General features: G+C 36.3%; 2 protein-coding genes and 5 long non-coding RNA genes across 10 annotated transcripts; 3 read left to right on the top strand and 4 right to left on the bottom strand.

Moving 5' to 3' along the window:
* The first annotated feature begins 348 nt into the window (after positions 1 to 348).
* On the top strand, positions 349 to 6487 carry LOC124453962. Its single transcript, XR_006951277.1, has 10 exons — positions 349 to 524; positions 673 to 720; positions 928 to 980; positions 1177 to 1282; positions 2891 to 2982; positions 3332 to 3414; positions 3825 to 3897; positions 4869 to 4934; positions 5027 to 5095; positions 6362 to 6487. It is a non-coding gene; the product is annotated as an uncharacterized LOC124453962 (long non-coding RNA).
* Positions 6488 to 7145: 658 nt separating this feature from the next.
* LOC124453960 lies at positions 7146 to 8177 on the bottom strand. Of its 2 annotated transcripts, none has more exons than XR_006951273.1 (3): positions 8131 to 8177; positions 7514 to 7596; positions 7146 to 7321 (listed from the first exon to the last, which is right to left on the bottom strand). It is a non-coding gene; the product is annotated as an uncharacterized LOC124453960 (long non-coding RNA). The 2 variants fall into 2 exon arrangements; XR_006951272.1 differs by lacking the exon at positions 8131 to 8177 and adding an exon at positions 7694 to 7774.
* Positions 8178 to 12291: 4114 nt separating this feature from the next.
* Positions 12292 to 13599, bottom strand: LOC124453955 (uncharacterized protein F54H12.2-like). Its single transcript, XM_047004778.1, has one exon. The coding sequence runs from the start codon at positions 13597 to 13599 to the stop codon at positions 12292 to 12294; it is 1308 nt and encodes a 435-aa protein (XP_046860734.1).
* Positions 13600 to 16306: 2707 nt separating this feature from the next.
* Positions 16307 to 20038, bottom strand: LOC124453956 (ATP-citrate synthase-like). 2 transcript variants are annotated; one of them, XM_047004780.1, is made up of 8 exons: positions 19893 to 20038; positions 19577 to 19670; positions 19384 to 19488; positions 19238 to 19287; positions 19056 to 19120; positions 18519 to 18662; positions 18210 to 18323; positions 16307 to 16703 (listed from the first exon to the last, which is right to left on the bottom strand). In XM_047004780.1, the coding sequence occupies exons 1-6, from the start codon at positions 19898 to 19900 to the stop codon at positions 18658 to 18660; spliced, it is 327 nt and encodes a 108-aa protein (XP_046860736.1). In that variant the 5' UTR covers positions 19901 to 20038; the 3' UTR covers positions 16307 to 16703; positions 18210 to 18323; positions 18519 to 18657. The 2 variants fall into 2 exon arrangements, 1 of the variants encoding a protein (XP_046860736.1); XR_006951267.1 differs by lacking the exon at positions 16307 to 16703 and adding an exon at positions 17812 to 18018.
* On the top strand, positions 17243 to 17628 carry LOC124453959. Its single transcript, XR_006951271.1, has 3 exons — positions 17243 to 17330; positions 17426 to 17497; positions 17584 to 17628. It is a non-coding gene; the product is annotated as an uncharacterized LOC124453959 (long non-coding RNA).
* LOC124453958 lies at positions 19526 to 20528 on the top strand. Of its 2 annotated transcripts, XR_006951270.1 has the most exons (3): positions 19526 to 19541; positions 20153 to 20235; positions 20428 to 20528. It is a non-coding gene; the product is annotated as an uncharacterized LOC124453958 (long non-coding RNA). The 2 variants fall into 2 exon arrangements; XR_006951269.1 differs by lacking the exon at positions 19526 to 19541 and having other exon boundaries at positions 20061 to 20235.
* A 490-nt stretch (positions 20529 to 21018) lies between these two features.
* LOC124453957 lies at positions 21019 to 24991 on the bottom strand. The gene is made up of 6 exons (XR_006951268.1): positions 24778 to 24991; positions 24345 to 24427; positions 23862 to 23934; positions 22826 to 22891; positions 22665 to 22733; positions 21019 to 21390 (listed from the first exon to the last, which is right to left on the bottom strand). It is a non-coding gene; the product is annotated as an uncharacterized LOC124453957 (long non-coding RNA).
* Between the last annotated feature and the right edge of the window lie 264 nt (positions 24992 to 25255).

Here is a 25255-nt window from a genome sequence, read left to right on the forward strand (position 1 = left end):
CCCTGAAAATGAATGTTATCATATTTCCACATTTTCACCAACAGACTAATTCCATGCATTTGAACACATTTTCCACTTAAAAAACAACTTTTACAAAAAATTAAGTCCACCCCCCTCCTGAATATAAGTTTTATAATATTTTCATATTTTCACTATAAAACTATTATTAATGCATTTCAACACATTTTCCACTTTAAAAACAGCTTTTACAAAAACAGGGATTCCAACAATTCTGAAAACGAATTTAATCATATTCCTTACAGGATTGGATCACTGTATCGGATGCCGGCTTTGGTTTTGGCTTTACATTTTGATCCCACTTTGATCCCAGCAGCCTTTGCAAGAATGCTTCGCCATGTTGGAAGTTATATGAAAAGAAAATAGTGATTTTTTACACAATTCACTGAGGTAAATTTAAAAATTGAAGTGTGGAAACGATAATAGAGAGGCAAAGAAGGCAGCACGAAGAATGCGAGAGGCTCGAAGATGCGATAACTGAAGAATTTTTACTGAAGAAACAGACGGTAAAGCATTTTTAGTCTTCCAAATCATTCAATCACAATTTACCTACTGATTCAGACTGTATTCATCAGCTTTAGTTATCAGCACGATATTTTCAACATAAATTTACTCTTTACTTTTACTGCATCGAAATGACATCTCTTTCCGCAGCCTAAAGACCAAATCAATTCAGATCACAGAGCCTGGGATCTATTAGAGGTTTGCCAGATAATTCAATTTCTTTGTACCTCTTGAATGACTTATAGTGCTTATCCATTTACAAAAATAAGGTTAACTTTAAAACTACAATCCTGTGCTTAAATAATTTAGCCTTTTTGTTTGCACAACACCACCAGACATTGAATTTGATTTTGTATATCAACTCACCAGTCACATTGTCTATTTAATTGAAATGTCTTTTTGTAGAGATATCTCTCTTCTACTAGCTCGTTGCTGACATTGTATAATGATAATGATGGGTAAGAATAGACATTTTGATAGTTTTTTACGAGCTTAGTTAATTTAAGGTAAGAATTAGCCGACTAGCGTTGCATAATGTGAGTCGAACTACATATTTTGCCATTGCTATGCTGCCTTAAACATTCAGTTACTGCACATGTATTTATTTCATTGTTGGTTCATTTCTTATACTTTGAAATGTCTTTCCTGTTTTAGGATGAGGAAAGAAGAAATATCTGCTTTATCTGGGCCCAATGAGTTTGCTGATTTCTACAGCAGATTACGAGTTATCAAAGACTATCACAGAAAGTATCCAAATGAGGTGATATGATTTAGAATGAATGCATATACAGCCATTGGGAAATGTATTTCATTTCGGAAAAAATATTTTGTTCATCGTTTTTTGGATACCATTGAAACACCATGGAATATGAAATTTTCTTGAAAGAAATTGCATGAAATTGATTGGTTTGCTTTATTTGACATATTTAGTGTTTGAGCTAGAAATTTGGCCCTCTGGAATTCTGACCAAATTACCTATGTCCAGTTTTAGCCAAAATAAAACGCAAACTCGGTATTGTATGTATTGACACAAACTCAGTATTGAGGTTGAGCTCTATTGAATTGACACATGACTTTCAGTGAACCAAAAGAATGTTTGTGAAGGTGAAATCTTATTTTCTTTGCTTTGTTTCACCTAAATTCCAAGAACATAAACTTAAACACCCCAACACATCCTTAGCTGAAGATGCGATTTTCCAGTAAAATCGATCACATTTCCCATTTAAACGTGATAATTGATAAAACTCACAAGTAATATATCTAAATGACTGGGACCGCAGAGGATCGATAATTGGTGGGCTCATACTCATATATGTATGCTATAATCCATAGAAAACAATGGATTTCAAAGGAACTTGATAGGGCACATTATGCACATATGAATATCAGCCCCCCCCCTCCCCTTCACCCAATTATCGATCATTTGCGGTCGTTGAATTATGAAATGAAGTGTTTTAAACCCTCTCACTGCACTTTTCATGTATGAACTGATCACGTGGAACCGTAAAGAGGTTGTTCGCGATTTCTTGGTCAGCTACTAAAGTTAGAACTTTCAAATTTGATCATCATTTATATGTTCTGTAATCAAAGGGTTCAAGCTCAAAAATTTGCGCACTGCTTCATCCCGCGGAAGTGTGATTGCGCGCGCACGATCTTTCGTCATCCTTGCATTTCGTTGTTCACCACGTATTGTTTTTAAGACTTTTTCACATTGTTGTCAATCGTGCACTGCTACATCCCGCGGGAAGTGTGATTGCGCGCGCACGATCTTTCGTCATCTTAGCATTTCTCTAAGTCGTTGTTCACCACGTATTGTTTTAAGACTTTTCACATTGTTGTCAATCGTCAAAGGGATAAACATTAAACGCTCATCCTCATGAACAACGAGGGAAGGTCATGAAAACAGACCATTGTTAATGGGCTTTAATAAACCGCTCTTCCTGTAGTGTTTTTTACGAAACATTTATTTACCGTCAATAGTGTTGTTCCCAAGTCTGATATTTTCGAGCGTGACGAATTGCTTTCCCGGATGACGTTTTAGCTTATGCTAATTTAAAATTTACACTTTTCATTAGAAAAAGCGATTGTGGTGCCATACAGACTTACTGTAGAATACCAAGTTAATCAATTTTGTATATGTCATTGGTTTGGCAATTCTGATGAAAGTTTTAATTCGTTATGACAATACCCATAGGTCTTCTTATCAATGGCAGAAGCCTTTTCTTTGATTTTTAAGACTCTAATTCGGATCGTTTCCTGTGCTAGAGCCCTACGATCTATCTATCTATTGATTATCTATTGTCCTTTACCACCTAATGTGTCATTTTTCCTATCTCTTATATTCATTCGTTGTCATTTTGCGTTCCAGCTTTGGTTGACTTTTCTGATGAAGAAGGTTACGGCAAGTACTTGGATCTTCACGAACCTTATGATAAATATATGAACATCAAGGGAATCGAGGTAATTCAACTACGTTAATGTCAGACTGAAGAGTGAAGGCGATTATCACTTCAGGGATCGAAAGATCTCATGATGTTCGGTGAACTTCATTTGAATTTTGTCAAAGTTGGTTTCGGAGCAGTCACCAATACACATAGTTGAGACTACAGACTTAAGCGTTTGACGTTCGTATGAAGAAAGCATTGCCATGCATCTCATGCCTGTCTTACTTTAGTTCTCTCGTGGAAATCTTCGTATGCTATATTGGCCAAACACAAATAAAATTGACATGTTGATTTGATGAAATGAACAACCTAATTAGGACACTTTGGCGTTCGAGAACTTTCACTATTTTCTTTGTGTTGTCTAGAGAATAGACTATCTTGCGTATTTGGAAACATTCGACCGCTTGTTCGACATTCCCAAAGAGAAGAAAACACACGAATACAAAAGGTGAAACTGAAATTTTGTTTCCATAGAAGCTAAGGCGATAGTCTAAATTCACCACAACATGGTTGCTATGAGTTCGCGTTTGCTATAAAGACTACTTCCGGGTACTTTTTCTTGATAGAGTTCAACATATAACTCAGATTTTTCTAGTCAAGTTGCAAATTATATAAAGATTCCGAGTTTATTTTGTCGTAATTTTCTGTCAATGCCCATTCCTTGAACAAGCACTACATATCTTATCTATATTTAATTTTCGCTTTATCACTTTAAGGTCTCCTTTACGCGAGTTTTGCTTCGATGCAGTAACTTTGTATTAAATAAGGTTTTCCTAAATCCGTCAGTCTGATTGGGTCCTCGATCACTTATTTAATTATGCCCACTGGATTGCGCTGATCCTCTTTTCCTAACTTTAGATACATCATCGTTCTCCTTGATTACCTTTACTACTATTGTCAACGTGTCCAACCGCTGGTCGATCTTGATAAGGTAAGCCGACATCATTGGTTTCACGTGCCTTTGACGTAGAAACTTTCATTGTTTTTAATAAAGGATCTTCTAAAACTGAAATGGACTTTCTTCGCAACATTTCTTTTTCGCACGCTTACTTTCAAAACGATTGAAGCTTTTTTGATGAGTAAAGTAGATAAGCAGTTGTCCACCGTCCATGTATTCTCCCAACTAATGTATTCCTGCTAATGTTAAACAAATTGGCCGTACATCATGTATGTGATTAACTTCATTAGCAATCAAAACTTTGTCATAAAACACAGGCGAGTTTGTTGCGTAACAACGAAAATACACGTGATTTTTATCTTTTGTAATGGGCTGATCGCATGAGCCCGGTAGCCGGGATTCAGCCAAGCGTTAAATGATTTTGGCAAATGAACACGATTCAATACTTACCATCAGATAAATCTTCTCAAGCAATTTCGCAATATTCTGTATTAATGACTTCTCAAAACATTTAAAATTGAAACAATCAATTTGCCCTGATTTCAAATTTTGAGAATTACAACTGGAGTGACGTGTAGTGGCTTCGCAAACGTAATTTTTAACCTTGAAGTTTTGGCTCCTTTCAATCGCTTGAAATCATCGGGCTAGCTCGCTATCCGGGCCAGCCATTGAAATAAAATACATGGAACACTGCCTTAATAGAAAAGTCTAATAAAATCTTGAAGCCAAATTTTACACCCAGACACGCGAGATTACACCCAGACGCGCGTGTGTAGTTAATCAATTTCCAGAATCTCGAAACACTACACACGCATGTCTGAGTGTAATCTGTGGGTGTAATATTTAGCTTCAATTATTTGCTTCAGATAGCGTTTCATGTATTTTAGTTCAATGGAGCCAGCTCGCCTCCATATAATCAGGCCCTAAATCAGAAAACGACCATAAGTTAGCTACGTAATTTACATATCACAAAAAATCCAACAGTTCCAGACGTTTCGTTTTAGGAAATGGAGGAAACCCAAGAAGAATTTGATAGAAACTGGGCGCAAGGATGATTTCCAGGATGGCCCGTGAGTGAAGGGGGATATTTAGGCCGTGCATCGAAGATTTGCTTTGTATCGCGCGTGTATGTATGATTTGTTTTTGGTTTGATTATTTATAGAAAGATACCGGAAGTGCTTTGGCGCAATCTGGGGCACATCTTGATCTGTGTGGTTTCTCATCTGCTGAGGTTAGTAAATGTATGACACTAGCAAAAGACATGTGAGGGTACGCATGCATGATATAACAATAAACAGTACTAGTATGGATACGCATTATATAAGGATAAGCACTATACTAGTAAGGGTACGCATGTTATAACGATAAACACAATACTAGTAAGGGTACGCATATAAGGATGAACACAATACTAGTAAGGGTACGCATGATATAAGGATGAACACAATACCAGTAAGGGTACGCATGATATAGGGATGAACACAATACTAGTAAGGGTACGCATGATATAAGGATGAACACAATACTAGTAAGGGTACGCATGATATAAGGATGAACACAATACTAGTAAGGGTACGCATGATATAAGGATGAACACAATACTAGTAAGGGTACGCATGATATAAGGATGAACACAATACTAGTAAGGGTACGCATGATATAAGGATGAACACAATACTAGTAAGGGTACGTATGATATAAGGATGAACACAATATCACGGTCACGTCAATTCATGGAAATATAAGCATCGTCAGCACACAGATAACGGAAACAATTCAACCTGCAACTAGACACGACTTTTGATCATCATTTATATGTTCTGTAATCAAAGGGTTCAAGCTCAAAAATTTGCGCACTGCTTCATCCCGCGGCAAGTGTGATTGCGCGCGCACGATCTTTCGTCATCTTAGCATTCTCTAAGTCGTTGTTCACCACGTATTGTTTTAAGACTTTTCACATTGTTGTCAATCGTCAAAGGGATGAACATTAAACGCTCATCCTCATGAACAACGAGGGAAGGTCATGAAAACAGAACATTGTTAATGGGCCTTAATAAACCGCTCTTCCTGTAGTGTTGTTTTTACGAAACATTTATTTACCGTCAATAGTGTTGTTCCCAAGTCTGATATTTTCGAGCGTGACGAATTGCTTTCCCGGATGACGTTTTAGCTTATGCTAATTTAAAATTTACACTTTTCATTAGAAAAGCGATTGTCGTGCCATACAGACTTACTGTAGAATACCAAGTTATTCAATTTTGTATATGTCATTGGTTTGGCAATTCTGATGAAAGTTTTAATTCGTTATGACAATACCCATAGGTCTTCTTATCAATGGCAGAAGCCTTTTCCTTTATTTTTTAAGACTCTAATTCGGATCGTTTCCTGTGCTAGAGCCCTACGATCTATCTATCTATTGATTATCTATTGTCCTTTACCACCTAATGTGTCATTTTTCCTATCTCTTATATTCATTCGTTGTCATTTTGCGTTCCAGCTTTGGTTGACTTTTCTGATGAAGAAGGTTACGGCAAGTACTTGGATCTTCACGAACCTTATGATAAATATATGAACATCAAGGGAATCGAGGTAATTCAACTAGGTCGCATGCGTTTAGTTATGAAATTCCGCCGCTGTTTTAAACCAATCAGTAATCAAAATGAATATTTACGAAAAGCAGCGTCAGCGATATGAATGGAACAATGAAAAATGACAAAACCATGGACAAAACTGACCAAAATTTGAAAATTTTGACATTAAACATTGACAAAATAACAAATCATGACAACATTATTATATTTAAAATAACTTTTCTACAATACATAGAGCAAAAAAGAAATAATTACTGGATCAAAATTCTTTTTGGATATCTATAGTTAAATCATTGCTTTCCTAAACATCAGTCTTTTGTGCTTATTTATAAATAGCCATAAACCAAAGATGCATACATGACTATATCTATTCATGTTAAATTTACCATTAACTTAACTATATCATTTATTATATAATATGAAGAAATGAAATAAGAAACAGAAATTATCTTTTACGCACAAATTAAAAAGGTGTGCATTGACTAACTATTTCACTAATTTGAAAAACTGGAGCTTTTACAAGTTACATAATAGATTAAGATAAAATTGAACTTTATATAAATTTTGGCACGTGTACCTGATGTGATTCTAAAAGAAAAATATCACACAATCTTAAACGTGGAACAAAATATATCAATTTGTTCAATGTACACATCTCAGAGGAATTTAACAAAATCATAAAACACAAATCATCGTTTTCTATAATCAAATTAAAAGCAGCCAATATAGAAATACAGATCGAAGGACAAAATGTAAATCTATCTAATGGCTGCTTGTCATTTATGTCTTCCACCGTGACGTCTCTTCGATGGAGTTTTCTTTCAAGTTTATGAGCAAAACTTTCACGACAAATGGGACAGCGTGTTCTAAAGGACAGAAAAAATATTTCTCATAATCATAAAATTGACTGTTGGACAATGTCAGGAGATGACGTTCGGTATAACGTCAGTAGCGCATAAATGACGTTTGGTTTAACGTCAGTAATACATAGATGACGTTGGGTATAAAGTCAGTAATACATAAAGTTGGATTCATTTTTGGATTTTCGTTCAACTTACATTACTCTTCGAATCATTTCATTGGCGCATTCTTAATGAACTTTATGAGAACATGGTAATATTTGACAACCTGTGAAAGCATCCTACAATAAAATATTGAAAATATTTTAAAGATTTGGATATGAATTTGACTAAACATTACAAAATGAAACACGAGCAGCAACTATAATGAATATTTACCATTTGTAGCGGGGTAGAGATAAAATGAGACGGATTGTGTCGTAAGCAAAAGCAGTTTTACATGTTTGAAAATGTAGATCGTCTAGGTTGGTATAGTCCTGAAAAGGACTGTTTTTGTTGTTGTTGACTGACGATTCGACGACCTTAGAGGTAGTCATCTTCAGAGTCAAAAAAAGTCAAAAGCAGTTTTAGTTTCGAGAAAAGAATTATTGAATAATGATAGTGTGAAGTATTGTGAGAAAATAATAAAGTTGATAGTAAAAAAGTCGAAAAAAAGGCATCCGTTATCCGTTATGGTGACAGTTGACTTGTAAATAAAAATCAAATTAAGAAATATCAAGTTGTCTTTGACAAACGTATAATAATAGACGGAGGGGCCAATACCATTCCCTATGGCTATAATTGGTTTCCGTCAGCGGAAATTTCCAACAGTTTACCTCAGATCGCACGCGAAGCCATGGCTAATGATATTTTATTCACATCCGTGCATCCAACCGCACTAGAAAATTACAAAGAATGTATGACAGGTCAAGGTGAATGTAGCGAGTCGATTGATTTAATGGAAACCGACTCTGAAGACGAAGAAAGCTTTTCCGAAAGACAATCCGATGTGGAGTTTCTTGACGACATTGATCACTCCGACAGTGAACTTTCATTTTACAGACAGATTGATAATCAAGTATAGAGTCGAGACAGGTAAATTAATAAAGTGACATGCATATAATCAAACAGCGTTGAATAGTTAAACAGTTTCGAATCAATGACATGTAAACTAACAAACAAATATACATATTTTAGACTGAGGTTGTTTGACACATTTCTACACTGGACAAGGCTAACGACGATTGAACACGATACGCAGTCATTTCTATGTGATCGGTATGTACAGACGGGAAACAGCGACGACAATTGCGAACCATGCAATACATCAACATTATACAGACAAATATGGAAACTATCGTAGAAGGAACCAACACATAAAGTTGACAGTTTTTTCTTTCGCTGGTGGAACTAAATACATGAACGATGAAGACGAAACCATTGATTCTGACAGTGACGGTGATACCGGTAAAGACGAAGACGACAGCTGCGAATGAAATGGTGATGATGCTGATGGTGATAGTGAGGGTAACAGTGGTAATAACGACAGCAGAGGTGATGACTTTGAAGTTGAGAATGATATCGTTGAATGTGGAGGTATTGACGGCGTGGACGGCGACAACAGCAAAGATGTAGACAATAATAACAGCGACGGTGATGAGGTTGACATGTTAAAAAAAAAAATCCGTGAGGGGCGAACATAAAACTTTTGGCGGGACGACGGAACGTGAGATGATTTACAGGGTGGACATAATCAACGACGATGGTAGAAGAGAAAACTGACTGATGACTGAGGTAAACGATTGCTTGTGGTTGACGTATACGGAAAAGTTGTGTCACAGACGAAAATGAGTTCACCGACAACAAATATAAATCTTTCTTTCGGGCTGGACACGGATCAAACAACACATTTAACATTGAGAAATTGACAGGACAGGACAGAGGGTTTTCACGTAAATCAATGTACATAAGTCTTGGGTACGCACGAATAACATCCAGTTCATTCACAGCTTTAATGTTGTTTCGTTTCAACGACAAAATCCGTATTCGTGCATCTTTTACCGTTCCGATAGGAACATGCTCGAGATCCATGTTAGAACAATCTAACATACGATATCGCTTCACATAACCGCATTTTTCACCGTGGTTTGCACACGCAGCCATAAGGAAAAAACATACAGACAGCATGGAATTCATTATGGAAAATTGGAAAAGTTACAAACAACTCTTGTGAACTATGAATGTTGCGAACTATGAATGTAGTTACAAAATGAATGAACGATTAAAAGACATGCCTATGCTTGTGAGGATTTTAAAGTAAACCCTCAAGTGCTTTTAAAATTTTCTGTCATAAATATCTGCTAAAGTATGATGTGTTCATATATAATCAAAAGAGATTTTTGTAGTTTGATTGATGTAGATAATTAGAAAAATATTTAATAAAATTGTTCATTGTCCAATGTATTCTTATTGTGTGCACTTTGTTCACTATTTTACAAATACCTCCCATTCAAGCTAGTCGAATCATACCGTCTTTCTTTGAATATGTCAAAATGCTTACTAGCGCGAGTGGTTATAAAAGTGAAAGCAGAGCATGTTTGCTTTTATTTGCGAGACAATGGACGTACGTTTTAGAACACCTGCCAACTTTTATGTGTGTGGTCAAAGTCAGTCGGGCAAAAGCTATTTGGTTAGGTCGATGCTTTATAATTTAAATGAACTTTTTTATCCTGTTCCAAATAAAATTATTTACTGTTACGGTGAACGGCAAAGTGAATTTGGTGAAATGGAATCAAAAATTCCAAACATTTGCTTCGTCGAAGGATTCCCGGACAACTTATTTGATATTTTGGAAGGTTGTCAAAACTCTTTAGTGGTCGTTGACGATTTGATGTCAGAATGTTCTAGCGATCAACGAATGTCCGATTTATTTACCCGCGGGTCACATCACCGTGGCGTCTCTGTCATGTATCTAACACAAAATTTATTTCCGCCTGGTAAACAATCCCGAACAATCAGCTTAAATTCCCACTACATGATCATTTTTAAAAACCCCAGAGATTCGCTAGGTATCGCAACATTGGCACGCCAAATGTACCCAAAGAAAACGAATTACCTTTGGAGTCATTTCAAGACGCCACATGCCGCCCTTACGGTTATCTTTTGCTCGATTTGCATCAACTCACATCTGACAATATGCGTGTCAGAACAAATATCTTGCCCGGTGAAAAGCAGATTGTCTATGTACATAAGTGATAAGCATCGACATCAACAGTCATTTAAGCACCATGTCTAAACGAATTAGGAGCAATCTTCCATACCTACAAGTACTTGCAAAATCTAAGCCGAAAATTCGAAAGGTTATCATCGAACATGGACCATCTGATGTCATGTTGTGTATTTGTGAATGCGCAGTTAATGTGTTAAAAGGAACTGTACCGATATCTGCGAGTCAAAAACGACGCTTGTTGAGGTATAAGAAACATCTCAGAGCCTTAGCGAACAAGAGAATTTCAAGAGCTAAAAGAAAAACTTTTAAATCAAAAAGGAGGAAATCTACTGAGCGCCTTCCTACCACCGGTTTTGAACGTTCTAGGGAGTTTGCTGAAATAATGAAGCATGCCAAGCGAATGATTTTAGTACCTGAAGACGTTTATAATAAATATGAACAAAAGCAAAAATTTGAAGTTTCGCCGATTACCATGAACATGATGCAAAAAGATACTCAACTCTCACACATCCTTCACCAAGACGGTTTAAGTGACGATCAAAGGCAAAAACTTTTTAACACAAACTTTGAGCAATTCCTTAATTTGAAGAAACAAAAAGATATTCAGATACCCACAGTACGCGTGATGGATACAACCGACGGGGAAGAAAGAAACACAGTAATAAACAACGAAGTGCGTACATTAGCTGACTCCGTCATTGTACAAAGTGTGCCGAAGACGATGCGTGAACGTGCAACAGCAATACTGCAGCGTCTCAAAACAAAACCAGATATAATAACTTGGGATGATTCAGGACAAGTCAAACTTGACGGTGTTATTATCCCTCAATCAAATATATCAGACCTCATTAGCGACGCCGTAAGAGGGAGAAAGAATTTCAATCCTACAGGTTCTAGAGAATTCTTTCGCGTTTTATCAAAAATAAACATTCCTCGCGATTTGGTTCGGAACGATGTAAGATGGGAAGAAGCTCAAATGGAAACTTCGCCTGATGAAGAAGACGGAATAGCCTACCACAGAGGCTCAAGAACAAAAATGACAACACCTAAAGCCAGCCCTACACTAAAGAAAACTCGCTTACGTTGGATAGACTATTAAAATTTGACATGTAAAGATTTGTTTTGTTTAAATAAATAGAGCAGTTGATATCAATTTCCTGACTGTTATCATTAGAATATGCAAATAGAAAACACAGGCAATTAGCTTACACAAAGAAAATTTTATTGATAATAAACGGCTCAAGCTTTTACAACAAATTTTATACTTGACTGAATGCTATCTTTTAGGGTTACACTAGTTTCTATATGAAAATGTCTGCTAACGAAACTTGATACCTTGTTATCGTTCTCAACAGTATTACCATCAAACATGTTTACAATCTTATTCATGCTATATCCTCGCACTCTATGGCTGAGGTAAAATATACAATATTGTCCACATACATCCGTCCAGATACTTTGCAATTGACGTTTATTATATCCCCAATCATAATGTTTCAAATAATCTCTAAAGAACTTATGATATCGCTCTGGTGGTTGTCCATAGCTATCGAAGAATTCGGCTTTTCCTTCTGAAGGAAAGTAAAAGGCAACCCAATGGGTCCCCGGTTTTCCGCTTACATCCGTGTTTGCGATAAATCCTTTTGGGTAGCTTTCGATTTCTTTAGGCAGACGGTCGGCTGGAAAAACGCCGAGAAATTTTTTTCCTGTTACCGGATCGGATTTCAAAGCGGTCCATATTTGTGAGGTGTTCATTTATCCAATGTAGTCATAAACGACATTTCTCTCCATCGATTTGTATTATATTCTCAAACTCTCCGTAGCACACAAGGCTAACTGCCTGAGTTGGCGGTGTCGAGAATTGTAAGTCAATGGCCAGATTTCCTTTTTGCACCGTGTTAAAATGTTCGGATGCACTGCACATATCGGGGGTAAAGTCCGCGCCGAACAGGGCAAAACCGTTTGGGAAATCTTCACGCGTAATGCCATTGCCTGTGTCGTAATACATTTTCCCAGTGCCTGAAAACTGTGATAGAAATGCTTCTATAAATCTTGGATTCGCGCCAAAGGACAAATTGATTGGTTTAAATGGTACAGATTCACCATTTATTGAAATGCCTAACGATGAAATGTTGAAATGCTGGAAATTGAATGGGTTCTTTTTATAAGCTCCATTGAATGACGCACTTTCAACAAGACCAAAAACAAACGATTTAGGCACTAAACCATTGAAAAGGTTATCTTTTTGCAGCGAAGGGTTTCCAGAAGGAATAATAAAACTTTTACAGTCCACACGCCTTACAGGGTAAATGGCTGGACCTTTTTTCAGGGCAACTTCGTGAGCCAGAGATATACTAGGATTCACTTTGACTTTACGAACTTTAAGGTATGCATCTATCAATTTCACTCTAAAGGCTGCACCGTCCACCGATGACATTAAGACAAATTCGTCACTGGTACGGTTCATGACCACTTTCAAATCAACATAGCTAAGTAAGTAACGTTCACCAAAGAAAACATCGCAAAAGATAGGACCTGCCATATCAACAATTTTACTTCCCATGATAAACTTATTTCTTGTCTTCAAACCCCTGTTTGGACTTGCGTGTGTAGGATCTGCATTATCCATCTGACCTGCAGTATCTTTGTAAAATAACGCAGCGGTGAGCTGTGATTGTTTGGCTGACGGACCATAATTTAAAAGTGTGCCGAGATATGCACGATATGGATATGTTCCTGTTGCTTGTGTAACTAACTTTCCTTTTAGAAACACGTCAACTTGCTTGAACAAACTGTGCAAGAAATTGTTTACAGGTCCAACTTTAGTGTCATCATCGATATCCCCACCATCGGCTTTTGTTACTTTCGCTCTAGCTACCAATATTGTCTTAGACATGTCAACATAATCTTCAGTGCCGGGCGCTAAAAATGTAATTGGTCCGTTTTCAGATACGCTGGACACAGGTTGATGATCAATCCAATGCCCCTTTTCTAAACTGACTTGTGTTGGTGGGACAGAAAATAAATCAAGTTCGGTTTTTGTACATTCTGCAGATTTTGGATGAACGAAATCCATATTTAGCCGAAAATGTCCTCCGCTTCTTTAGCTGCTTTACGTCTCTTGGCTGAACTGTGAATGGCAATGGAGGTCGTCGCCTTTCTCTTTTTAGCTGGTTTTCTTGACCGTTTCTTTGAAGACTTTCCTCTTCCTGTTTGAGCAAACTGCTGCATTCTGTTTACAGCCATTTTCCCACATCTTTAGCAGCCTGATTTACTCTCGATTTTGCAGACTCTTTCACACTTTCCCGGAGATAACATCGCCTAAAACGTTTGCTCCTGTGTTAAGAGCAATTTTACCCAGAGCTTTGCACCGCTTTTGCCAGAGGTATTACAGCTCTAGCTAAACTGCGAAATAAGCCACCAAGACCATAACCCACTTGCCCATATCCTCTTTGCCAAGGTGCTCCTTTAAACACAGGCGATGAACCGTATCCTCGTTGTTGGTTGAGATAATATTGAACATAACGATTTGTTAGAGTCATATTTCTTATGTAAAATAAGACGAAGCTTGCTTTCTGAAATGAAGTGTCACTATCGACTTTCCTCGTTCAAATGCGATGGGGTTTCCTAACTCGTCCCTTAAGAGAATTTCGATGTCCTCAAAAGATTTTGTTTGCACGGGTATGTATTGGATATTAGTGAATGTTCTTGAAACAATGTCTCCATATTTTCCTTGAATGGTAACTGCCTTTAGTAATTTTACATTGACGTCTCCAACAACTTGCGGTTGTACAATGTTGCAATATACATACATCATGACGGATCCGTGCAAATCAGAAGCATAAGGGCTTTCGGTTGTTTTTAAAATCTCTACGTCTTTTCCGCCAAAACCAAGTAAGACCGACATTCGTTGATTAAATGATATTTTGTAACCCTGTCTTACATGCACTTTAATTTTTTCTGTGCGGGGGTCAAAGCTCAATTTGATATTGTCTTTTACTTCTTTGTAAAGAGTCTCATTAACTGATTTTACTAGGTCGAAGGCTTTTTCATACAGGCCATAGTCGACAAATACCGGAGTAGGTAGACCTGTTTTGTGAGTTACATATATATGTGTATCCAAACCTTTTTTCAACGTGTACCATGTATGAGGATATGTAATTGAATACAGTCCTACTTCCCAATTACCATTTAAATTCACAACGTGAGGTAGTTTTACGCGATAACCTGAAATCTTATTCTCAGGAAATACAGAGAGAGATGCATTACTAGGTAATGTCAGATAGAAGTGTGTCCCGCTCATCTTTAAGGTATAATGTGAAATGAAAAAATCATGAAAACGGTTACGTTTTATATATGTATTTCCGATGCCGGTACCCATGAATTAAATTTGTTAGGGTAGCCAGACCACTTTACAAAATATTGCACATTGCCCCCTCTACCACGTTTCTTAAGTATTTTTTCAATCTCATAAACATCGTCTTTCTTGATGACTTTTTGAAGTTCTTTTTCATAAAATGTTGCTTGAAGTTCGTCCCCTTCATGATCTTTCAGTCTGTATACAGGAGGATTACGTGGTATTTTTTGACTTACAGCGAAAATTTCTTTTGAAAAATTCGGTAAATACCCCTTCTCAAACTTTCGTTTTATTTTACTTATTCGTACTTGATCACCAATATCAAACTTATAATTTACATGCGTAGGCTTATTTAGTTTGCTTTCACCGTATAAATTTTGCCGAATTCTATCTTCATTTTCACTTGTAACGTTGATGGGTTTTTCCTTAATGCTGCGATGCATGCTATGATTATAAGAATACAGTAGATCAGGAAGCATGTCAATGTATCTCATTGTTTTGTTTGCTGTGAAGTAGCGCCACATTTTAGTTTTTAGTGTACGTATCAAACGTTCAACGATGGATGCCTTTGTCTCGTTAAATGTATTAAACAAGGTAACGTTTTCTTCTGCCAAAAGTTTCTTAAAGTCTCGATTAAAAAACTCCGAGCCTTGATCCGTTTGAATGTGTGTCGGTTTACGTCCTGATGACAAAATCTTTTTAAAAGCTTCTACCAACGACGATCCTGTTTTCTTTTTTAACGGAACAGCCCATGCATATTTGGAAAAAACATCAATACAGATAAGAAGATAGCGATAACCATCATTATACTTTTGCAAAGATTGCATGTCTGCAAGATCCAATTGCCACTGGTCGTCAATACCACTCACTACGACACGATTTCTTTCAAACTTTCTTCGAATAGGTTTATGCAAAGAGTATGCGTCTTGTTGCATGAGCCATTCTTTAATTCTTTCACGACTAATGTCATATATTCCTTCTGCCTTTACATCGCGGTACAAACGTTCAACACCTCCGTAGCTTCCAGGGCGTTTTGGATTGAAGTATACACTGGCTAAGTACTGGTCAACGTTACTCATGACAATGTTCTCGTGATAATAATTTTGCAATTAGATGTCAATTTCTTTTAACTACTCATTATCGATGGGTTCAATGTTTTCAGTTACAGGCAGTGTTTCTTCTATCGCATTATCTGTTGGAAGTTTAATTGCGGCGGGTCCATATATTTTAACAGTTTTACTTGTGTATCCTGCTTGCAAATGACCCTCAAGATTGAGATCGTTGCGTCCGAAACTTATACCCAAGCGAAACATTTTCTGACGATTATGATTTTTATCCCTTTTTGCATTTCTATTTTCACGTTTGCTGCTACCGATCCCCATTTTCACAATGACATGGTCATAAAACAACTGAAGACAAAATGCAATAACGTTGAAATTTATATTTTATTTTTTTGTCAAAGCAATTACATAGTTGATCTGTATTTCAGTTTACAACTACAATCAGCATAGTCAAAGAGATGTTGATAAAAAGGAGGACGTTTTGTCTCCGTGTACATTAACATTAGTTCTACCCAAGTAACACTAAACAGTTTGTCAAAATATGTCTTGTGAGAATTCGAAGGTCCACTGTACTTTAGAAACTTAAAGGCTTCACATATTCCATTCCAGACATGTTCGCGATTGATTGTTTCGACAGCACGAGCTGCAAAATTGAACCACCGATCTTCCTCAGCCATCATTTCTAAAACGTTTTGATACTCCGTCCAAGGGTCTGCTTTACTTTCATCCTTTTCAGCTCTTCGTAGCTCTTGAATCTTTTTACTTATAAAATCGACGAAAATCAAATTGATAAGATCACTGTGACTAACTTCTTCAAACTCAACAGTGTCTGCATATATCTGATTAAACATGTGTGCCATATTTTTTGTTTTTTTTCAAAACGTCCAAAAGCAATGCAATAATAAACAACGCAAATAACATTTTTTAAGACGATAGTTCGACTATATAGTTTGAAGAATGAATACACAATGACATAGATCCGGTTTATTAACCAATAAAACATAAGGCGGCTCTAATGTTACTTTGTCAATAGCATGCAACTTCCAGCTTTGTCGTATTTCCGATTTTCACGCCATCCAATGCCATGCCATGTTTATTAAACCCTATTTCTGGTTGACATGCGCGCACCGATCAACTTCAGGGACTGGAAACTAACTGGCACGGGTAAGAGCTCTGTGACAAAAGTGTGACAAAGCTGCATCTTATCTACTCATAAGAAGGTTGTTATTTCTATACATACTGAACTAACAGGTTGCCCTTTTGATATGTACCGACATGTTTTCTAACTTCATAAACAGCTTTTTAACGTTAAGGTATCTCCAACACATAAAAGAAGAGCAACAATGGTCAGACCACATGGGAAGCATTTCAGAGCCTATTTATGCGGATGTAAGTCGAGTAATTGTTTGATAAGCATAAACACATTGATCTATAAAGTCAATGTATGGATATGTCACAAACGTTGTTATTTAATCACCATTCAGGTTGCAAGGCAAAAAAATGGTCACGATTGCGGCGTATATTTGTTAGAGTTTGCAAGAGTAATAATAAAGGAGGTATTTTGTTATGTAGACATTTGCTGTCGCAAAATACGCAAATAATTTAAAAGCAACATATTCCAGATAATTTTATCATATTTTAGGGATGCATCAACTCATCGATAGAAAATATAAACAGTGAGGAAGACGTACGCAGCTAAAAGAGCTTCTTCAGTCCCTGTAACAGTCGACCTGTTTACACACAATGAAAAACAGGCGTTATATAAATGGTCAATGCTCGAACACTAACTTCAACGGTTAGTGTTTTGCTAACCGTTGAAGTTTACAGAAATAGATATGTCTGAATATAAATTTACTCGTGAGCAAACAAATTCAAACATTTTCAACGCAATATTTGTGGTAGTTATATAAGGTACAAGGATCATACAGCGTTCTCTGTCTTTGTAGATAATACGTAATTTATGCAATGTTCTATGAATGTACAGAGGCACACAGCTTGTGAAAGATCCACAATTTCTCAACAGATCAACAAGGCAAACAGCAATGCATCCATCGACATTTAAAATAAGATTGGGTTTCTGAAAAAAATGCACGTCAAGAATATCTTCAGAAAAGTCCAAAACAATTCTTAAACAATGGCAAATTTTGCCGACCATCAGTAAAAATGTTTGCGTTTAGATCGGAATTGTGTTGAAAGACTGAAAAGTGCAAATTTTAATAGAAACATCTTTAACACAATACTGTTCATTACTTAGATATATAAGTATACCTTAGACGTAGTGACTTTCTCGACGCTCAGAGCAAAATTCAAGACTTCGTTCATGGGGAAATTAGCTAATGCAAATTCCTTGATTATTACAACACGTTTGTCAGGATTATTTATCTAAAATACAACACACTTTTATAAACGGTTTGATCATTATAGCACAGTCTACTATGACTGGGATATAGAAAGAAGAATCTAGTCTAAAATTATTAAAAATGCACAAAATGATTTCGTGCAACATTTTAGAGATTTGATACTGAAAACATCGACAAGAAAAATTTGACACAAAACACTCAGACTCATTAAAAATACCGATTTCACTCGATGACCAATTCCCATGATCAGTTTTCCAGACTCTTTGTAATTGTTTACAAATTCCATTGGCGTTATTGCACTATCAGATCCTTCAGAAAATTGTTTGGCAGCAGCGTCCAATGCACCTCCAAATCGATCACCCTAAACAAACACTTTCCTTATTAATACGAACGATGCAATGGTAGGTTTACGTCTCTTTGTGATATCAACACAATGACGTTTGTTTAGTGACTTCTTATAAAAAAATTATAAAGTCATTCAAAATATCGATAACAAACAACACCACACGCGTTAGTAATGAAAATTTTGTGCAAGAAATCAACATTTCAAGCGAGATTAAATCTTTGCCAGCTCTAGCAGTGACAATTGTGTTATGTGCTCCAGAGACAGCTTAAAACAAAACTAAAGCTTACAAAAAAAATCAATTCCACGTTTGATTTGATTTTCGGTCGGTAAAACATTTCATTATGATGGAATTAGCTGCAGCGAATACTCCGCTGTTTGTCGTTTTTGTTTCATACAAGAAAAGCTTACCAGGTCCATGGTCAGCGGTAATCATCAAACACATTTCTAGGAATTTACAGGCGTACGCTGGAAGCCTAATGAACGTACGTACAATAACAAAAAAACTTAATAATAATGGTTGGTAAAAAACGTGGAAAGTCTATTGTTATTTGGCGAGTCACAGCTCGTAAGTTCAGCTAACTAAGCATTACCTCCTTTGAAACCACAAAAGTCCAAGAACTCCTCCGACTCCAAGGTCATCCTAGAAAAAATACAGTAATATTGACGCTAAGTAAAGACCATTTGCCATAACCAAGGACATCGCTACTCCAGATTTTTTGTTTAGAACAACATGTACCTCAAATATTTTTGTAATAGGTACGCCAGCATAGAGTAATTCAGCTCCACGTTCGTCACAAATGCTTGACATGAATGACGAGGGCTTTCGAATAAGACCGAGCTCCTAAAAAGATTTTACAAGATTGTTGAGTTAACTTCACAAATAGGCCCTTTAAGGTAAGCAGAAATTTAACGACAGTGAGCCACGATACCTGTGCCCAGCTGTAATCCATTGGGACTGTAGGTGGAGTTTTATCAGGTTTAGGAATAAGCTGTCCTTTAGCTACGAGATCATTATAAACATCTCTATGGAGAAAAAATCACATAATTCATCGTACAAAATCTTACAAACATTGCATTTGGGAAGTAGAGAAACGTGATGTTTTTATTTACGAAATATTCGAAAAGAAACTAATAACACAAAGATGAGATTTTAGATTTTACCGTATCACATCAAACAAACTATCAAAACTCTCTGGTACATGAGCGCAAAGATCATTTCAAATAAAACTACTAAATATTTTTTACCTTATCATCAAGACGTTTAAGCTTCTTAGACACACATTTTGCTTTCTTTTGCTTGCTCATATCTCCTTCCCATTTCAACCTAGACGATCTACATTTTCAAACATGTAAAACTGCTTTTGCTTACGACACAATCCGTCTCATTTTATCTCTACCCCTACAAATGGTAAATATTCATTATAGTTGCTGCTCGTGTTTCATTTTGTAATGTTTAGTCAAATTCATATCCAAATCTTTAAAATATTTTCAATATTTTATTGTAGGATGCTTTCACAGGTTGTCAAATATTACCATGTTCTCATAAAGTTCATTAAGAATGCGCCAATGAAATGATTCGAAGAGTAATGTAAGTTGAACGAAAATCCAAAAATGAATCCAACTTTATGTATTACTGACTTTATACCCAACGTCATCTATGTATTACTGACGTTAAACCAAACGTCATTTATGCGCTACTGACGTTATACCGAACGTCATCTCCTGACATTGTCCAACAGTCAATTTTATGATTATGAGAAATATTTTTTCTGTCCTTTAGAACACGCTGTCCCATTTGTCGTGAAAGTTTTGCTCATAAACTTGAAAAGAAAACTCCATCGAAGAGACGTCACGGTGGAAGACATAAATGACAAGCAGCCATTAGATAGATTTACATTTTGTCCTTCGATCTGTATTTCTATATTGGCTGCTTTTAATTTGATTATAGAAAACGATGATTTGTGTTTTATGATTTTGTTAAATTCCTCTGGAGATGTGTACATTGAACAAATTGATATATTTTGTTCCACGTTTAAGATTGTGTGATATTTTTCTTTTAGAATCACATCAGGTACACGTGCCAAAATTTATATAAAGTTCAATTTTATCTTAATCTATTATGTAACTTGTAAAAGCTCCAGTTTTCAAATTAGTGAAATAGTTAGTCAATGCACACCTTTTTAATTTGTGCGTAAAAGATAATTTCTGTTTCTTATTTCATTTCTTCATATTATATAATAAATGATATAGTTAAGTTAATGGTAAATTTAACATGAATAGATATAGTCATGTATGCATCTTTGGTTTATGGCTATTTATAAATAAGCACAAAAGACTGATGTTTAGGAAAGCAATGATTTAACTATAGATATCCAAAAAGAATTTTGATCCAGTAATTATTTCTTTTTTGCTCTATGTATTGTAGAAAAAGTTATTTTAAATATAATAATGTTGTCATGATTTGTTATTTTGTCAATGTTTAATGTCAAAATTTTCAAATTTTGGTCAGTTTTGTCCATGGTTTTGTCATTTTTCATTGTTCCATTCATATCGCTGACGCTGCTTTTCGTAAATATTCATTTTGATTACTGATTGGTTTAAAACAGCGGCGGGAATTTCATAACTAAACGCATGCGACCTAGTTGAATTACCTCGATTCCCTTGATGTTCATATATTTATCATAAGGTTCGTGAAGATCCAAGTACTTGCCGTAACCTTCTTCATCAGAAAAGTCAACCAAAGCTGGAACGCAAAATGACAACGAATGAATATAAGAGATAGGAAAAATGACACATTAGGTGGTAAAGGACAATAGATAATCAATAGATAGATAGATCGTAGGGCTCTAGCACAGGAAACGATCCGAATTAGAGTCTTAAAAAATAAAGGAAAAGGCTTCTGCCATTGATAAGAAGACCTATGGGTATTGTCATAACGAATTAAAACTTTCATCAGAATTGCCAAACCAATGACATATACAAAATTGAATAACTTGGTATTCTACAGTAAGTCTGTATGGCACGACAATCGCTTTTTCTAATGAAAAGTGTAAATTTTAAATTAGCATAAGCTAAAACGTCATCCGGGAAAGCAATTCGTCACGCTCGAAAATATCAGACTTGGGAACAACACTATTGACGGTAAATAAATGTTTCGTAAAAAAACAACACTACAGGAAGAGCGGTTTATTAAGGCCCATTAACAATGTTCTGTTTTCATGACCTTCCCTCGTTGTTCATGAGGATGAGCGTTTAATGTTCATCCCTTTTGACGATTGACAACAATGTGAAAAGTCTTAAAACAATACGTGGTGAACAACGACTTAGAGAAATGCTAAGATGACGAAAGATCGTGCGCGCGCAATCACACTTGCCGCGGGATGAAGCAGTGCGCAAATTTTTGAGCTTGAACCCTTTGATTACAGAACATATAAATGATGATCAAAAGTCGTGTCTAGTTGCAGGTTGAATTGTTTCCGTTATCTGTGTGCTGACGATGCTTATATTTCCATGAATTGACGTGACCGTGATATTGTGTTCATCCTTATATCATACGTACCCTTACTAGTATTGTGTTCATCCTTATATCATGCGTACCCTTACTAGTATTGTGTTCATCCTTATATCATGCGTACCATTACTAGTATTGTGTTCATCCTTATATCATGCGTACCCTTACTAGTATTGTGTTCATCCTTATATCATGCGTACCCTTACTAGTATTGTGTTCATCCTTATATCATGCGTACCCTTACTAGTATTGTGTTCATCCCTATATCATGCGTACCCTTACTAGTATTGTGTTCATCCTTATATCATGCGTACCCTTACTAGTATTGTGTTCATCCTTATATCATGCGTACCCTTACTAGTATTGTGTTTATCGTTATAACATGCGTACCCTTACTAGTATAGTGCTTATCCTTATATAATGCGTATCCATACTAGTACTGTTTATTGTTATATCATGCATGCGTACCCTCACATGTCTTTTGCTAGTGTCATACATTTACTAACCTCAGCAGATGAGAAACCACACAGATCAAGATGTGCCCCAGATTGCGCCAAAGCACTTCCGGTATCTTTCTATAAATAATCAAACCAAAAACAAATCATACATACACGCGCGATACAAAGCAAATCTTCGATGCACGGCCTAAATATCCCCCTTCACTCACGGGCCATCCTGGAAATCATCCTTGCGCCCAGTTTCTATCAAATTCTTCTTGGGTTTCCTCCATTTCCTAAAACGAAACGTCTGGAACTGTTGGATTTTTTGTGATATGTAAATTACGTAGCTAACTTATGGTCGTTTTCTGATTTAGGGCCTGATTATATGGAGGCGAGCTGGCTCCATTGAACTAAAATACATGAAACGCTATCTGAAGCAAATAATTGAAGCTAATATTACACCCACGCGACATTACACTCAGACATGCGTGTAGTGTTTCGAGATTCTGGAAATTGATTAACTACACACGCGCGTCTGGGTGTAATCTCGCGTGTCTGGGTGTAAAATTTGGCTTCAAGATTTTATTAGACTTTTCTATTAAGGCAGTGTTCCATGTATTTTATTTCAATGGCTGGCCCGGATAGCGAGCTAGCCCGATGATTTCAAGCGATTGAAAGGAGCCAAAACTTCAAGGTTAAAAATTACGTTTGCGAAGCCACTACACGTCACTCCAGTTGTAATTCTCAAAATTTGAAATCAGGGCAAATTGATTGTTTCAATTTTAAATGTTTTGAGAAGTCATTAATACAGAATATTGCGAAATTGCTTGAGAAGATTTATCTGATGGTAAGTATTGAATCGTGTTCATTTGCCAAAATCATTTAACGCTTGGCTGAATCCCGGCTACCGGGCTCATGCGATCAGCCCATTACAAAAGATAAAAATCACGTGTATTTTCGTTGTTACGCAACAAACTCGCCTGTGTTTTATGACAAAGTTTTGATTGCTAATGAAGTTAATCACATACATGATGTACGGCCAATTTGTTTAACATTAGCAGGAATACATTAGTTGGGAGAATACATGGACGGTGGACAACTGCTTATCTACTTTACTCATCAAAAAAAGCTTCAATCGTTTTGAAAGTAAGCATGCGAAAAGAAATGTTGCGAAGAAAGTCCATTTCAGTTTTAGAAGATCCTTTATTAAAACAATGAAAGTTTCTACGTCAAAGGCACGTGAAACCAATGATGTCGGCTTACCTTATCAAGATCGACCAGCGGTTGGACACGTTGACAATAGTAGTAAAGGTAATCAAGGAGAACGATGATGTATCTAAAGTTAGGAAAAGAGGATCAGCGCAATCCAGTGGGCATAATTAAATAAGTGATCGAGGACCCAATCAGACTGACGGATTTAGGAAAACCTTATTTAATACAAAGTTACTGCATCGAAGCAAAACTCGCGTAAAGGAGACCTTAAAGTGATAAAGCGAAAATTAAATATAGATAAGATATGTAGTGCTTGTTCAAGGAATGGGCATTGACAGAAAATTACGACAAAATAAACTCGGAATCTTTATATAATTTGCAACTTGACTAGAAAAATCTGAGTTATATGTTGAACTCTATCAAGAAAAAGTACCCGGAAGTAGTCTTTATAGCAAACGCGAACTCATAGCAACCATGTTGTGGTGAATTTAGACTATCGCCTTAGCTTCTATGGAAACAAAATTTCAGTTTCACCTTTTGTATTCGTGTGTTTTCTTCTCTTTGGGAATGTCGAACAAGCGGTCGAATGTTTCCAAATACGCAAGATAGTCTATTCTCTAGACAACACAAAGAAAATAGTGAAAGTTCTCGAACGCCAAAGTGTCCTAATTAGGTTGTTCATTTCATCAAATCAACATGTCAATTTTATTTGTGTTTGGCCAATATAGCATACGAAGATTTCCACGAGAGAACTAAAGTAAGACAGGCATGAGATGCATGGCAATGCTTTCTTCGCTACGAACGTCAAACGCTTAAGTCTGTAGTCTCAACTATGTGTATTGGTGACTGCTCCGAAACCAACTTTGACAAAATTCAAATGAAGTTCACCGAACATCATGAGATCTTTCGATCCCTGAAGTGATAATCGCCTTCACTCTTCAGTCTGACATTAACGTAGTTGAATTACCTCGATTCCCTTGATGTTCATATATTTATCATAAGGTTCGTGAAGATCCAAGTACTTGCCGTAACCTTCTTCATCAGAAAAGTCAACCAAAGCTGGAACGCAAAATGACAACGAATGAATATAAGAGATAGGAAAAATGACACATTAGGTGGTAAAGGACAATAGATAATCAATAGATAGATAGATCGTAGGGCTCTAGCACAGGAAACGATCCGAATTAGAGTCTTAAAAAATCAAAGAAAAAGGCTTCTGCCATTGATAAGAAGACCTATGGGTATTGTCATAACGAATTAAAACTTTCATCAGAATTGCCAAACCAATGACATATACAAAATTGATTAACTTGGTATTCTACAGTAAGTCTGTATGGCACCACAATCGCTTTTTCTAATGAAAAGTGTAAATTTTAAATTAGCATAAGCTAAAACGTCATCCGGGAAAGCAATTCGTCACGCTCGAAAATATCAGACTTGGGAAC

This window comes from Xenia sp. Carnegie-2017, unplaced genomic scaffold (genome assembly GCF_021976095.1).
Source record: "Xenia sp. Carnegie-2017 unplaced genomic scaffold, XeniaSp_v1 HiC_scaffold_27, whole genome shotgun sequence".
Lineage (NCBI taxonomy): Eukaryota > Metazoa > Cnidaria > Anthozoa > Malacalcyonacea > Xeniidae > Xenia > Xenia sp. Carnegie-2017.